This window comes from Pangasianodon hypophthalmus, chromosome 24 (assembly GCF_027358585.1).
Source record: "Pangasianodon hypophthalmus isolate fPanHyp1 chromosome 24, fPanHyp1.pri, whole genome shotgun sequence".
NCBI lineage: Eukaryota > Metazoa > Chordata > Actinopteri > Siluriformes > Pangasiidae > Pangasianodon > Pangasianodon hypophthalmus.
The window spans coordinates 10983232-10999539 of record NC_069733.1 but is presented as its reverse complement, the minus strand read 5'-3'; the positions used below and the strand labels follow the sequence as shown (position 1 = coordinate 10999539).

Below are 16308 nucleotides of genomic sequence, written 5' to 3'. Positions count from 1 at the left end.
CAGTGCTGTTTTGTATCCAAGGCGTTCATGATCGATGATATCATTTGTTATCAACAAAGCTGCAGATATAGAACTATGACCTACTCTGAAACCACTCTGTATTTCACTTAAGATGTTGTTACTGGCCAAAAAATGTTTCAGTTGAAGATTTACTTGAGATTTGAAAATCTTGGCCATGACCCATGTTTACCTATGTTTAAAATGTAATATCACTGGGAGACAAATGCCCCCAGTTTGGGTCTTTTTGTGGAATCTTTTTATCCCACAAAACCTATGCTGGATTTCTGATTAAGGGTGTTATGTACCAACCTTAAATCCTTAGAAATAGGGAGACATTTACCTGTGATAGGTTTACAGTGTCTGTTAAAATGCATGTTTTAGGGGGCGTGGTCATGTTTACTCTAGCAAGTCAGCTTCCTACTGACTTTTAAGTTGAATATACAACTCCATTGTATTGCCATTAGATGTCTAGCTTCATACACCAGGTTAGGATAACGAAAAAAAAAGAAACAAACCTGGAACATTTTGTCTTAAAACAATATAGGACAAAGACAGCATGCTTCTGATAACAGGAAATGAATAAATGAATAGGAAATAAGCAAGACTCTAATCTCGCCAATGGGTTGCGCGCGTTTGGAATATTCATGAGCCTCATTTGCATACGGCGGTCACACTGGTTGCTCCTGTTTATCAACTGAGCGCAGGTGCGTTCCGGACAGGAGGAGTGGCAGGTCAAACCGGAAATAGGACACTAAGAAATTTACTTTCAAAACAAAAGGAAACCACGACTTTCCCAAGCGCATGTCACATATTCGAGCAGGCCTGTGTGTCGCAGTGTTAATGTTGGAGCTAAAATGGTGCAAGGTGATGTTCGGTACACGAAGCTAGCCACAGATATTCATGATGAAATAGAAAGCGAGCGAGTAAACGAGGACAGCGATGAAGAACAAGTGACAGTCTACTTAAAGCTGTAAGTGAGGAGAAATGAAACAAGCCAGCGTTGTGTTTTATGCAGTTATTAAGCTCACAGTGCTGTAATGTTCACTATCGGCATAATTTTATTACCTACCCTCACTGTGTAACCTAATAGTTACATTGCTTAAGGGAATGTAGGCTCTGAGCTGCTCAGCCGCTCCAGCAGTAATAAGTCGCCGTGTTCACTGATGATTGAATCCAATTCTGTTTGAATGGCGTTTCACACAGCAGCCTTATAACCAGAGACTCAAAACCTTAATCAACTCATGACAGACACAGAGTCAGAGCTCGTAAGTGGAAAGATTTTGCATAACTGCTTTCACAAACCCTGGTTCCAGAATTCCCTAGAATCAAGAACAATAATAATAATAATAATAAAAAGTGATCTACTATTGATCTACTGTTAAACATGCCAATCAAAGGTCAGTTTATCTGCTATTTAACTGCTAACACTTTGGTCTATGTGATGACTTCATAAAACATTCATAAGCATTCCATAAATCTATTATAAAGCAATATTGGAGGATTAATACTGGACGTAGTGGCTTGCTCATAGGGGCAAGTGGGACAGAGTCAACAAATGTTAATCTTCATTAAGTCCTCATTCACAACTCCATACATTTTTACTCACTTATGTCTTTTGAGTGACCAATTATTTAAAAAATGTTGTTATTTGACAGATATAGGCTGATTGAGGTTCCATCGATTTGGTTGCCTTTCTAGATGTTGTGCAATCGGGGCAACAAGAGCTACTAGAAGCCCATTGGGGCAAGAATCACGCTGCCCCATGCTCACTATATGAATATTTTCAGTGGAGGAGGTGCAGCAGACAGGACTGTTATTGACACACTTGCCAGATTTGCCTTTTTTATACACCAAATTGGGTATTAAAAAATGTTCAGCAGCCACCAAGATCTTGTTTTATGGCAAATAAATATTGGAATTACACTATATGGCCAAATGTATGTGGACACCTGACCCTCACACCCAAACTGTTGCCACGTAGTTGGAAGTACACAATTGTATAGGATGTCTCTGTATGCTGGAGCATTACAGTTTCCCTTCACTGGAGCTAAGAAGCCCAAACCTGTTCCAGCAGGACAGTGCAGCTGTGTACAAAGAAGGTCCATGTAGTCATGGTTTGCCAACGTTGGAGTGGAAGAACTCGAGTGGCCTGTACAGAGCCGTGACCTCAACCCCACTGAACCCGTTAAATGATGAACTTCTGTGCTTACTAATGCTCTTATGGATGAATGAGCGCAAATCCCCACAGCCATGCTCCCAAATGTAGTGGAAAGCCTTCCCAGAAATGTGGAGGCTGTTATAGCAGCAAAGAGGGGATCCACTGACTTTTAATATCCATAGTTTTGTAATGGGAAGCTTTTGGCCACATAGCGTAAAGTTAATAACATTTCAAAAAAGAAAGGGAAAGTGTAAATGCATACAGTGTATCTGTGATGAAAGATATGACAGTAAAGCCTGTGTAACTTGACTTCAGACTTATTTAGTATGTTTTTATCTAGTATGCATGAACAAGAGAAGAGGCTTCAATTCAAGGTTCAAGGTTGTTGCATGTGAAACTTTTAGTCCTCATCTATCATGTTATTAGTTTGTTGTTACTAAGAGTACATCTTTGAGATTGGGAAAAATCATGTATTCATGTATCCAAGTATATTTACTGAATCTACATAATAAATTTAAAACGGTTTAAAACTGTTAAACACCATACTAATACAACATCACTTATTTAAGAAGGCAATATCCCAATGGAATGAATGATTCACATGTCATCGAAACTAAAGAGATAATTACGCATTCAAAACAGTATTAGGAAGCACTATGTATAGCCTCTACCCCTTTACTTATTTAAGAAGCTCATATGTCAGCGGAATGAATGAGAATGGAATGGATAGGCTCTAAGCAAAGACTGATAACATGGAAGATAAGGATAAAAATGTGTAATAACAATGTTGAACAGTATCCATACGGATATATAGGATTCTGCGAATTCATTCTACATAACATTACTAATGTTAATTAATGATTTGTGGGATAAATCTTTTGTATATAAAATCTTCAGCTATGCTTTATAAAGGCTTATGAATGTAGGTACCCCACTAAATAATTGACCCTACTAAATAATCCTTCTGAATAATTCACTGAAAACCTGTCATATCCTCTCAGTGAACTAGTGTAATATACTACTTTTTACATGGCATGTTGGTGCAAAATGATAAATAGCCTATAATGTTTTAATGATGGATTTATTACTTTTATTAGTGTCTGAATAAATATATTTCCAATCCCACCAACCCCATATAAGATTTTTTTCTAAACTGAATAATGCTATAAGATTTGGTCAGAAGTAGTTACAGTTTTCATTACTGAAATCTTTTTATTTATTTATTTTTTCTGATTTATTAGCATTTTGCAGTAAAGCTTACATTTCGACTTCGTTCTCACTCTGAAATAGCATTAATACACGTAGCAACCCTTTTCTTTTAGAATAAAAGATATTTTTTCTCTAAAAGATTAAGGTAGCATGGAGAATTCATGTGAATCCTTCAGAGAATGCAAGGTAGCTGAGTGGATTAAAGTGAAGGGCTATTCACTGAGATTCTTCGACCTTGTCATATGTTCTTGGTGACATTACAGCAGTGAATTCTAGAGAAGCAGAGTGATATCCTGCAGATGATTTAGTTTATTGCACACATTTTGTTGCATATAAAACTGTGCAAAATAGCTAAAAATCACCTACAATGTTGTATATTTGGCTGAGGCAGTGTAAAGCAGCAGTTAAGGGGTTACATTACCTAGTCTCTCCATGCCTACATTTGAAATCTCGTCAGTATAGTGCACTACCTATAGCACTTACAGTAATCCTTTCTGTATATATAATGCACTAGTTTTCTGGATTTTGGACTCAGATTTTTTTCCAGTTAAGCCAGTTCTCCCCTATCACACAAAGGCTGCCAATCAGAGAGGGTAAAGGCTTCTGCTGAAAGGTATCAAAAGCTGCTGCATCTTTTTGAAATGCTGCTAATGCAACATCCCAGGATAGTTGAATGTGTTTGAAGTGCTAACTGCCCTGTTCTGTATACATGAGCTCACAGAAACCCACGATTGTCTAGCATCACTCTCATTGACAGGGGAGAGAGAGCACAGCCTGGTTTGCTCTCTTGGACTCCCAGCCGCAGATGGCTGTGCCATCTTCAGGATTCAGCCTCTTGATCTCTGGGTAGTAGATGATACATTATGATGGATGATACATGAGAGCCTGTGGTGTATTGTATTTTGGCACACCTTTTACAATGGTGTTCTAAGACGTAGCCGGTGGCCATGTCTATTTGATATGATAAGGGATTCGTAGACTGAGTATTTACATAGGGTCACGGCACATTCTTACACATACACTGCCAATTTATTTACAACTTTTCTTATGTCTACTGTACTTTTGTATACACACACTACCACAACTGCTCATCACAAATGTCTAATGTACAGTTTTAAACCTGCAATATTTCATACAGTTAATCTGTACAGGAATTTTAGTCTGTAAATAACTTGGAGAGCTATTTCTATGAATATTTTTTCCTTCTTATTTGTGGTATACAGTGAGTTTATTGTACTTTTAAAGTCTTGTGAACTGTTAAGTCTTAGTCTTCCCTGTTGCTCTTGTATTATGGGTGTTGTGACAATTTCCTCTTGGGGATCAATAAACTACTCTATTCTATTCTATTCTATTCTGTTTAACCAGCTAAGCCTGATTGGTAAACAGTCTGTACCGCAGGTGGTTGTGTTACACTATTTATCAAAGTAATGTGCAGTTTGTGGTTCTAACCTATGACTGATTCGGTTTGGCTAGCGCTCTTTGGAATGCGTCTCTTGTGAATTATCCTTGTGAATTTCGAAAACTCGCAAAACCTAATGTTTCATTCAAGTGTGAATTTTCATCTCTCCAGACCTCTCTCCAGAAGGTTGTCTTTTCCTTCTTCACTGTCTGACATTATAACACAGCACAGTTGCATTCTTGAGTCAGAAGAGCATTACTCAAGCGTTCATTCTCTACAACAACACAGCTCTGACAATAGTTCATAAGTAACATAACATAAATGCCACGCTAGTTCTAATACATTATCTTTCCTATATACGCAGGGACTTGTGCAGTAGACACTTCACATAGTCTAAAGCTAATAATAAACAGATTTTTTTATTAAAAAAAAAGATTATTGTTGTTTAACAAAGAAAAACTACAATGGTTTATCTTGTGAAACTTTCTGTTAGGAAACATTATATAACATTTGTGGAAGGTGTCACCACTTTGAACCAACTTTTTATAGTTTCTATAACATAAGCGATAAGAAGAACTAACTTGTCTCATAGACGTTCCATAATGTTAAATGTAACTACAAATAATTAAAAAGTGTTGTGTGTCATTCATTAATTAAAAGTTGTATTTGTTGGCAAATCACTGTTATAATCCACTTCGTAGTGATAACGTGTCACACCAAACCAGTGTGTGTTATTTTCTTATAACAGCATGGTTCATCATGTATTATTCCTTACTAATTATACCTCCTATTCCTCCAGGCCTGCGGATAGACTGCAGGGAAAGGCAGAAAAGAGACTCACGTGTTTCCGCTTATCAGTGGCTCTGGTTCTGCTGGGTATCATCTTGGTGTTTGTGCTTCTTCAGTGGTATAAATGGTGGCCTGATGCTGAAGGCTTTCACAATGCCGGAACCAACATCACGAATATTTCAAAGGAACATGACGACCATCATCACCACACCACCATGGATGAAGATGATGAAGACGAAGATGGAGAAGATCCCCACCACCATGAGCACACTGCACTGTACCACCATGCAGTTGTTCTGACAGCCTCAGGTTTGCATTTTTTTATTTTCATCTCAACCCCAGTGCCATTCAAAAAACATTTTCAGATGGTTTAGCTTCTCACTGTTTTAACGAGGTAGTGGTGTTGTTGCTATGTGCAGCTAACTGTTCCAGCATCGGTAAGACGCTTCTCCAGGAGGGAGGAAACGTGGTGGATGCAGCTATCGCTTCTCTGCTCTGCTTGGGAGTCGTCCACCCACACACAGCTGGAGTAGGTTAGGAAAATAGCTTTAATTTAACGTCTACAAATCAAATAATGTAATGATATTTAGTAATAATGTAGTAGTAGTAGTAGTAATGCCTGAATTCGCAATAGGTTTCCAATGTATGGTCTAATATATTTTACTTGAACATTTGGAGCATTGAATTTTAAATTTATATGAACTAGACATTTGGTCCTATCCAATGCTGGGGCAATTTTGTGGGAGGCAGTATGACTAGACATTTGCCAAGTGGATGTATTTTCTGTCTGGGGTGATATTTGGATCTAAAACATGGAAATGGGCAAGCTCATAATGAATCTGAATCTTGTATGCAGCATTTATTTACAGTGCCCTCCAGAATTATTGGCACCTGTCATAAAAATGAGCAAAAAATTATTTTGGAAAAACACATACAAAAGGAGAAACAATTTTTTTTTGTTCTAACACAAATGATTGACACGCTTAAAGAATATTTTAAATAAATGCCTTGTGTCCTCCCACACAGTGGAGAATGGTGAAGGAGGGAAAATGATCTAGTTTATTCTTGTTGTTCAACTGTTAAACGCTGCTTTCATAACAACAATCGTTGCAAGAAAGGAGCCGTTCCTGAGAGCGTCTCACACATACAACACCTGAACTTTATCATTAGAACTACAATTGGTAGTCATGTGTTGTGGTCAGATGAGACCAGATTCATACTTTATGGTCATGCACAGTGTCAGAATGTTTGGCAACAAAATTGCAACAAAAAGGGGCTACATAAAAGGAAAGCATCTGATATCCACTGTTAAATATGATGGTGAATCATTGATGCCTTGTTGGTTCAGAGTGATGGCTGATGATGGCATCATGAATTCCAGGATGGTTGTGTCTGCCAGGAGCTTCAGACTTGGCCATAGATAAATAGAGGCTTACAACAAGATGATGAGCTAGACTTATTTCCAAATCAACACATAAATAGTTAAAGAAACACAAAATCAATGTTTGGCAAAGACCATCCCAGTCTCCAGATTGGAACCCTACTGAAGTCCTGTGGTCTGAACTGAAGCAAGAACTCCACATGCAGATTGGAAACTTGGGAATATACAAGAGCTTAAAAGTTTCAGAATGGAGGAGTGAGACCAAGTCTGTTTTTAAACATGTTTTTAAAAAAATCATACAATGGCCCTGTATTTTGGCCCTGGAGCTCAAAATATCACTTACTTTACTGCATGTTATTCTTTTTAGATATGAATTTTTGCTCATTTTCTTGAACGGTGGCAATAATTCTGAAGAACATCCGCAATAGTCCAAAAAAGTAGGACAAGTTCACAATAGTCTATTAAAGTAAAAAGCCTAATTTAAATAAGATATAAATATTTGAACATTTTACATAGGTACATGCATTATTTCAATTCACATTAGCAGTTGGACCTGTAATTTGACCTTTCAGGAGGTTAATAAGGGGCTGTAAGTGGCTTTCTCAAGCATAATTATTATTGATTATTCAGTTAGTATGATAATTAATGGTTCCCATGTAATGAGTCTTAGAAGGGTCAACCTTGACTGAGAGGACACAATCACAAATAACCTTGGTACATTTGATTAGTAGTACTTTGTTTTACTTTTTATAACCTCTGAAACTGATTAACCAGTAATCAATATCAATATTTGTGTGGCTTTTTTAAGGTGGTATATTCTCAGCCGTCCTGTACAACAACACATCAGGCTCACTCAAGACCATACGTTCCACTGCACCCCAAATGTCATCAACTACTTTTGGAGTTCCATCTATTCTGCAAGGTATCCAAGAACTCCACTCTCAGTGGGGACGATCTGAATGGAGCCGACTTTTCAAAGAGGCCATAACGTTAGCGCAGGAAGGGTTCCTCATAGATGATGTCCTCGGCAGGGCATTGGAAAGCTATAAGGAGGAAATACCCGTTTCCAAGCTGTGTGATCTGTTCTGTGATGAGAGTGGCCGCATGAAATCGGTGGGAGCGATCGTCAAAAATCAGAATCTGTCAGAGCTTTTGCAGAGCGCTAGCCTGAATGAGAACAATTTCCTAGAAACGCTGGCCGTGAAATTGTCCAAAGACCTCTCCCTGAGCGAGAGGCCAGCCTTCTTAGCCGCCATTCAGCACAGCCATGGAGAAATCAATGACTCTCTTATCATCGAGGGAGAGAAATATTCTGTCCTTTCAGCTGGTTTGCCTTTCTCAGGGCAGATGCTATCTAATATATTAGAGCAAGTCAGGCAGCAAAGCCTCTCCTTTCGGAATGGTGCAGATTTTAACAGGACCTCTGCCGCCTACAGTGCTCTCTTAAACTTGATTCAAGTTCGGAATGATTCAGCCTTAGCCGAGTACCCAGGCCTCATAGACACATTTTCTCTTAATACTCAAAACAGTCACATTGCTGTGCTGGATAAATATGGTAATTTTGTCATTATGTCAGCCTCACTCAACAGTACGTGGGGATCCGGGCGATTTTTGCCGTCCAGTGGTATTCTCCTTAACAGCTTCAGCGCAAACATCTCAAACTTCCCTTACTTCAACATTCCACTGGTTCTGAGACTCAATGAAAACGATGCTTCTCATGATGATACAGAAGACAACGAAGAAGAAAATGAAGTAGAAGTTGTCGCCGTTACTGGAGGGCTTTCAGCTTTATTTAATGCTGCTGTTCTTTTGCACAACAGGATTGACTTAGGAATGTCTTCTAAAGAGACGATTAGTAGCCCTCTCCTCCATCTAGAGCCGGGAATGTCTTCGACTTATTGTCTGTCTGCCACCTTAAATGACACAGACTTCTATAAGCTGTTCTCTGACGTAGGACGTGAGCTCCAGGAGGTGGACGAGTGCTCGGATCATTCTCTATCCATGCTACTGCGGTTACACGCAGACCACGTTAGCGCATATGGAGCCCCCGCTGCTAATGCTCATATTAATGGCTACTGACAGTTTATATGTCTTTGCAGTCCATTTTTTATGGTGCAGGTGCACTTTAGAACTTTCCTTGACGAGAGAAAATGACTTGAGTCTAATCAGTCAGTCATTTTAGTCCATCAGTTCGCCAGTCATGGTGTTCTCAAAGTTCATCAGAGGAGAAATATTTTTTACGGGAGTTTTTTTGCATTAAGTGCCAAAGGTGAATAAGAGAACATTGAATTTTGTGTATCATGCAGTCATACTAATGGCTACTGAAGGAAGCTCCTTTTATTTGAATTTGCACTGTACAATTTTGCTGTCTCAGACAAAAATCACACATCATAAAATAATTATTTGGTTGTGGGTTAAGATTGGCGATTTTAGAAAGCATAATATCACGTGTTCACCTATAGCAGATTTAATGCCATTGCAAGCAAAGACAGTCAACTACAAAATTCTGGTAGTGTCATTATTTGATTAAAATCTCAGAGTGTGACTACTGCTACAGCGCTCATCTAAAAGCCACAAATAGGAAGATGGCATAGGATTATGCAAAACTCTTTGTATGGCTACAAATACAGTAATGGCGCCGTATATAACATAAGCGAAATATGCTAATGGACATCTCAAGCTCACGTTGAAGAATGTTTCCGTTTATGTGACCCCATTTTCTGCACTGATTGATTATGTAAGCACAAAGTAGTCATCTCAGGTCTATATTTAGAGAATCTTCATCCTGTAAACTGAAATGGAGAACACATTATCTCACAGTCTGTTATAGAATTCGGTATTATTTTGTACAGAAAGTAAAAATCTTAAAAGACTGCTGAAATTGCACAGTGTGTGAAACAGACTTTACTCACTTTAGCCATCCAACATTGTGATGTAGATGCATTTAATAATACTTCATTCTTCCACAACAAAGAAATGCAGATATCTGGACTAATCAGAGAAATGGATTGTTCATCAATTTAATCTGTGTATATTTCAGTGATCTGTTACCAAAGGTTATTGGAGGACACATTTTTACACATGTGGTTTGTATTAGGTTTAAATAGTGTTTGTTCATTTTGAATTAATTAATTTTGCTCCCATTATGCTTGATGGCAACTACAATTACAATTACAATTAATAGTACATAGTACAACATTGTAGTCCTTGTAAATATGATAGTGATGGATTTAATAATGCATTTTAATGACGCAGAGCTCCAAAGTAGTGCAACAGTGTTTACCTTATCATATTTTGAATCCTGGAATAGCATAGATATCTATCCCTCATGCCCAGTAGTGCATAACTGGCCCCGCTCTTTAGGTGGGAAAATGGTATTTCTCCCCCATGTGGTGAAATCATCAGCATCTGTTAAGCAAAGCAAGATATCTATGAATTCATGCATACAGAAGAGGGCAGTTAGTGCTTCCATCCGAGCATGACCAGCAGTTCAAAAAGACGTGATGGCTTGACATATCTTGGATTAAGCACATACAAGCCAGACTAAATGTGTTCAAGAAGCAGCTGGTTTCACAGAAAGAAGCCATTTGAATGACAAACGACCACAGATATGCCCTATATCCCGTTGAGGATATTTCATTTACTTGACTCTAACTTCTTTAAACAAACTGTTTAATAACCCTTCAAGATGTTATGACATGATTAGTTTGTGTCCTGTGTCTATATCATGCACTGAAATGCTCGTTGTGTCATATTAAAATCCAAATCTAAAACTGAATCTAAGTTTATTCTCCCATTAATTGTTGCACAGAAGTACAGAGAATACAAAGAATATCATGCAATCCAATTGTGTCGAGCTAAGTGTACAAGACGTATTAGAGCAGGGGTGTCAAACATATGGCCTGAGGGCCAGATCCAACCCAGTTAAGGTTCTGATCAGGCCCACCAAAAGACTTTAAAATCCGTCTTCTAAATTAAAATTGTCTTATGGACCATAATTGAATTGAAAGATTGGAAAAAAGAGCCACTTGAGGGAAAAAAGAGAGCAATAAACTCAGGTCATTAACTCAGCTACTGACACCATGTGGTAATGATATGTAATTCTTTATTAACAAGCTAAAATGGATGTTGTATCCAGCTCTTTCTAAAAGAACGACTTTAGGGGAGAATAGTTATGCAAGTACAACTTTTACGTTTTTTTGTTTTTTTTAATTCCGATTAAGTCCAATTCATTTCTAGGAGTGAAAAAGTTCAGTGACTTTATGAACTTGAATTTCCAGACCATGATTCTTTTATGTATAATGAATTGCAGTCTGTTCATTGTTTTGTGGTTAATCCATGCATTCAGAGTCTACCTTTCAGATAAATGCTGATACATTAACACACTTAAGAGGAGTTGTTGATGTGTGTATCGGGCCGATTTGACATTAGAGTGCACTTTACCTAAAATGAGTTTGACACCCATGTATTAGAGACTCCATGGTCAGAGTATCTGAGGCTAGGATTAGCCTTTGCTCTACACGGTTTGGTAGCTGTTGTGTGATAGCAGAGAACTAGCTACTGGGTAGAATTTGGCTATGACTAAATTGTTAGAGATATGGGATTTAAAAAAGTGTTCATCCACCCCAACTGAGAGCTGATGTTATCTTCATTTGGATAACCTAAATATATGCTCATTTCAGCAATTTGTAACAACGCCTCACTTGTGTTATTACCAAAGGTCACCGTAGGACAGATATTTCTGCAGGTGAGTTTTGTATTAAGTGTAGATTATAAACGTGAAAGCTATTAGTTTTGCTCCTCATGCGCTCTCTGCTATGCAAATCCGGTCTATCTGCAGATAGACAACATTATCTTCCTACCTCCGGAGAGCTGCAGGCTTGTTACATTAATTTAGATGAATGCGTGCTAAGGCGTGTATATTGATGCCTTGCTTCACACATCTCTTATCAGAGTGCTGCCTTAGGGGTTATCTGCGTTCCCCATCCCCCTTTGATAAATCTTGATTTTTCACGCTGCAGGTGAGCGGGTCCTCTCTGATGGAAAAAATTGCTTCCATTATTGCTGTGGAAGCAGAAACTTTTTCTTTCCTCTGATTGTAAAAGATGTGGTCTGTCTTTGTTGGCTTCTACTGTCGGCTTTGATTTTCATCCCTCTGACCACTTTCATCCTTCTGACACTGTAATGTGTCGTTCCTCTCCTCTTTTGCACAAAAGCAGTGGGACAGAATACACCAGGGCTCAGGATGTTTGGCTTCGGGATGCACCATGCGTGCTTGAAGTCCTAGTTTTAGGGTGTAACTCCTGTCAGCTGGTTCAACTAAGAAAAGTTCGGAGTAGTAAAACGTAATAAAGCACTCACATGTGTACAGGTTTCATGATCATACAACTGTACTTATGATAATCTGATTAGAGCAATGCTGAAGTATCTTTGTAGGCTTGTTATAACACATTTGATTGTACTTTAACAACCATATTATGAACAACCTCATTACGTGTTTTTTCCTGCATGATTAACTTCTATAAAATTAACATTGTAAATTATTTTCACTTTTTATGATGATCTATATGAGTTATTTTCCTATTCTCTTTTTCTTCCTCTGTGTCTGTGAGCTGTAGGTTAGCCTGGGTTGTTCATCTCAGTGAATTGCTCTTCTGATCTCCCATGGTGCGGTAATATTCATTCTGAGAGGCAGTGAGTCCGTGAATATTAAGATCATGTTTGAATTAAAATGTTGCCTTCATCTCCGTCTCTGTGGAAGGTCGGCTGCCGCCGGCTCGCTCTCCCACTAAGGTGCTGTCACGCAGGTCATGAATGCTACATAATGAATATACGATAATAATAAAACAACATATGATTTTTAAGCCTCAGTCAAGTATTTGAGAGCAACAGTGTACAAGGGCCAGACCTGGATTATCTAAAACATTAAAGGAAGTTAGAGCAAGAAATATCAGTGACATAAAGCACCAGTTTTTTTAAAGCCCTAAACAATAGGTGTTAAGTGCAAATATTAATAAAATATTAATGAAAGTCTTGTTTTTTTTTTGCATGTTAAAAAACCTTGCATGACAAATCATGACCTAAGCATTGCAAGGTTCTATCTGCCATTTATGTTTAATCCTATATGAGAGCAGAATTTCAGCTTTTATTGCTTTTATTCAGATTTTTATTCATTCATAATTTCCACTCTGGTGTTTGTCTTATTGGTGTTGATGAGAAGTTTCAAACTTGTAGCTCTATTTCTCCTCTCAAAAATTGTGTGAATGATAAATCATGATATTTCTTTAAAGCTGAAAAGTGGTTTCTTTATTTATTATTATTATTTTTTAAATATACACTATTTACTATACTGTATAATCTTGAATTTAGTTTGTTCATTATAGATAATTATTTTGGTTTACACTATACACTATATGGCCAAAAGTATGTGGACACCTGACCATCACACCCATATGTGACTCTTCCCCAAAGCGCTGCCACAAAGTTGGAAGCACACAACTGTCTAGAACGTGTTTGATTTCTTTTCACTGAGTGAAGGGGTCGAGCCCAAACCTGTTCCAGCATGACAGTGCTGCTGTGCACAAAGTGAGGTTTGCCAAGGTTGGTGTGGAAGAGCTCGAGTGGCCTGCACAGAGCCCTGACCTCAACCCCACTGATCACCTTTGGGATGAATTGGTATGCTGTCTACGTACAAGGCCTCCTCGCTCAACGTTAGAGCCCGACCTCACTAAAGCTCTTGTGGCTGCAAATCCCCACAGCCATATTCCAAAATCCAGTGGAAAGCCTTTCCAGAAAAGTGAAGGTTATTAGAGCACCAAAGGGGGGACAACAAGCACAGATGAGTGTAATGCTCAGGTGTCCACATATCTTTGGCCATATAGTGTACCTTTTACTTCAGAACTAGGCTAAAACTCTAGTGGAGACCTGTTTAGGACATTTATAGATTTTTTTTTTTCTTTTGACAAATTAGACACAATATGTATGCTCCTAAACTGGAAGGATTAAACACAATAAATGATTTTTTTTCCAGTATTTAGGATTAAAAAAAACATTAACCAGTAATCAGTTAGCCAGCTGATAATCTATACTATCACCCCATTCATTTTGATCATAAATGCACATTTTACGATTATGCACCTGTGTAAGGACAGTGTTATGATATGGTATCGTGATGCATGATACATTTAAAAATGCTCGTTCCTTTAGGACTCTGCTTTCATAAACACTTCTTGTGTCAAATTTGCTATGAAGCTATGGCATCGATTATTATACTTAACAATGTCTGGGCTGACTTTTATTTCTCCCCAATCTGGTCACCTGCCAATTCCCACCCACCAGCCAGCTCTCCCTGCCATTCGACAGCTACCAACCGGGGAGGGTGAAGACTAACTAGAAGCCAGGCAACCACATCTTTTCAAGCTGTTGCTCATGCTGCATCACAGGGAAGCATAACACACTCAGAGCTAAGCACTATTTATCCTCTTCCACATACACGAGCTCACTGGCACCTGTGATTGGCTAGTGTCACTGTGATTGACAGGGGAGAATATGCCATCCTTCCTACCCAGAGAGCACAGCCAATTTTGCTCCCTCGGCTCCCGGAAATGGATTGCTGTGGCATCATCAGGATTCAACCTCACAGTCTCCAAATGATAGGCTGAATGCTTTTCATTTTTCAGGATCCCTCTAGCTCAGTGTATTTCTGGTGTTTCAGAGTCACCTAACGGTAATGTGACACGAAAAACATCAGAACTAAACTCATTCTAATTTACGGTCAGGGAAAATGGTCAGGGAAAACATACCTGTCATGAAGGTGTGAAAGAAGCTCACTTTTAATTAAAGGACAGAGAAAACATACAGCCAGTAACTTGTTTTAAAGTGTGATGTCACTGTGTCAGCTACGTACAGTAACAGTGTCATACAGCAGGTTTTCATTTCATTCCACCACCAAGTGCCACGTTCAGGAGGCACCACAGTGCGTCTTTTGCAGTCTTTTGTGACATCTTCTAATTAACTTCACCCTTATGTGAGTGTGTGAGTGTGACATACCAGAAGATAAGTACAAATGGTGTTATCCTGATGTTTGACTACAATTTCTGCTGGAAACTCTCATCATACAAACTTGACTCCTCTCACCCTCCTGAACTGATTGATTCATTTTGGTACTAATTCTGCTAGGAAGTTCTGCACTTGTGAATGTTGTGCACTTGGATGGTCCCACTGCATGGATACTCTTAACATTGCACTTCCCAAAAACCATCCAAGACTGACCCTTGCTTTACCTGGATACTGTAGGCTTGTGCCTAAGAACTGCTGCTGTAATCATAAAGACTTTGATGCTCAACATCCTTTCAACACACTTAGTACTGTTTGACTTTATAGTATACAAGTGTAGCAGAGTAATGATTTCTGGTTTCACCCAGGAGAAGGGGGTTCACTTTGGGTCTGGTTTCTCCTAGGGTTCTTCCTAAGAGGAGGTAATCTTAGGAAGGGTTGTTTTTCTTTTTTTAATGCAGTCAACTCTGAGTTGCTCGTTAGGGATCTAAATCTACATCTGGATTCCTGTGAAGCTATTTAGTGACAATGTCTATTGATAAAAGGCCATACAAATAAAATTGAATTGTTATATCAACTTGACATCAAAATTAACAAAAGAATACAGCTAATGGCTTTATAACAGCTAATGGCTTTCAGAATAATATAAATCTTTATCTTGTTATGGCTAATGTAGGTGTGAAGTAGCATTATTAATACTGTTTTGATTTTTCACTTCTCTCTCCAGTGCTTCTAACTGCATGTTCATATTTGTAATATTAGGACTCCTGAGTAGTGCAACAGAAAAGCGCTTGACATATCATTGGGAGATCGTACGTCAAGCGCTTTTCTGTTGCACCACTGCAACCACTGATTATTTCAACCACTGCTACTGCCATCATTCACAGAAGATTGCCATTAGACTCCCAGCCCTACATGACTGTGGCATCCCTGAAGATGCCACAGTCATGTAGAGCTGGGAGTCTAATGGCAGTCTTCTGGGAATGATGGCAGTCTTCTCTCCCCTGATGATTAGACTGACACTAGCCTATTGTGTGTCTCTGGGAGGTCATCCTTATGGAAATGGGTTGGAATTTGCAGCAGTACGATAAGACGCAGTGGCTGAGATGTAAATGTTATGTGATGAAGTCGAGATAGCTAGTGGGTAGGGATTAGTAATGACCAAATTGGGGGAAAATGAAATGTTAATCTGAATTTAATATTAAATAATTTAGAGCATCCTTAATTTTGGCAACTGCAGCATCCAGTCTCTGAGAATGTAGTATAGACATCTCATAAAAACAGCAGGCTTATAGATTTGGCAGTGTCTTATTTGAA

General features: G+C 38.6%; 1 protein-coding gene across 1 annotated transcript; it reads left to right on the top strand.

The window, feature by feature from the left end:
- Window positions 1–730: 730 nt before the first annotated feature.
- Window positions 731–13099, top strand: si:ch73-337l15.2 (glutathione hydrolase 6). The gene is made up of 4 exons (XM_026931108.3): window positions 731–970; window positions 5566–5864; window positions 5975–6088; window positions 7745–13099. The coding sequence occupies exons 1-4, from the start codon at window positions 855–857 to the stop codon at window positions 9013–9015; spliced, it is 1800 nt and encodes a 599-aa protein (XP_026786909.3). The 5' UTR covers window positions 731–854; the 3' UTR covers window positions 9016–13099.
- The last annotated feature ends 3209 nt before the right edge of the window (window positions 13100–16308 follow it).

What these genes read in the sequence shown, in the direction of transcription:
- si:ch73-337l15.2 (XM_026931108.3), top strand. Translation starts at nt 855, where the DNA reads ATGGTGCAAGGTGATGTTCGGTACACGAAGCTAGCCACAGATATTCAT. An exon ending in GTGACAGTCTACTTAAAGCT is followed by an intron (nt 971 to 5,565) that starts GTAAGTGAGGAG and finishes CTATTCCTCCAG; the next exon opens with GCCTGCGGATAGACTGCAGG. An exon ending in CCCACACACAGCTGGAGTAG is followed by an intron (nt 6,089 to 7,744) that starts GTTAGGAAAATA and finishes GGCTTTTTTAAG; the next exon opens with GTGGTATATTCTCAGCCGTC.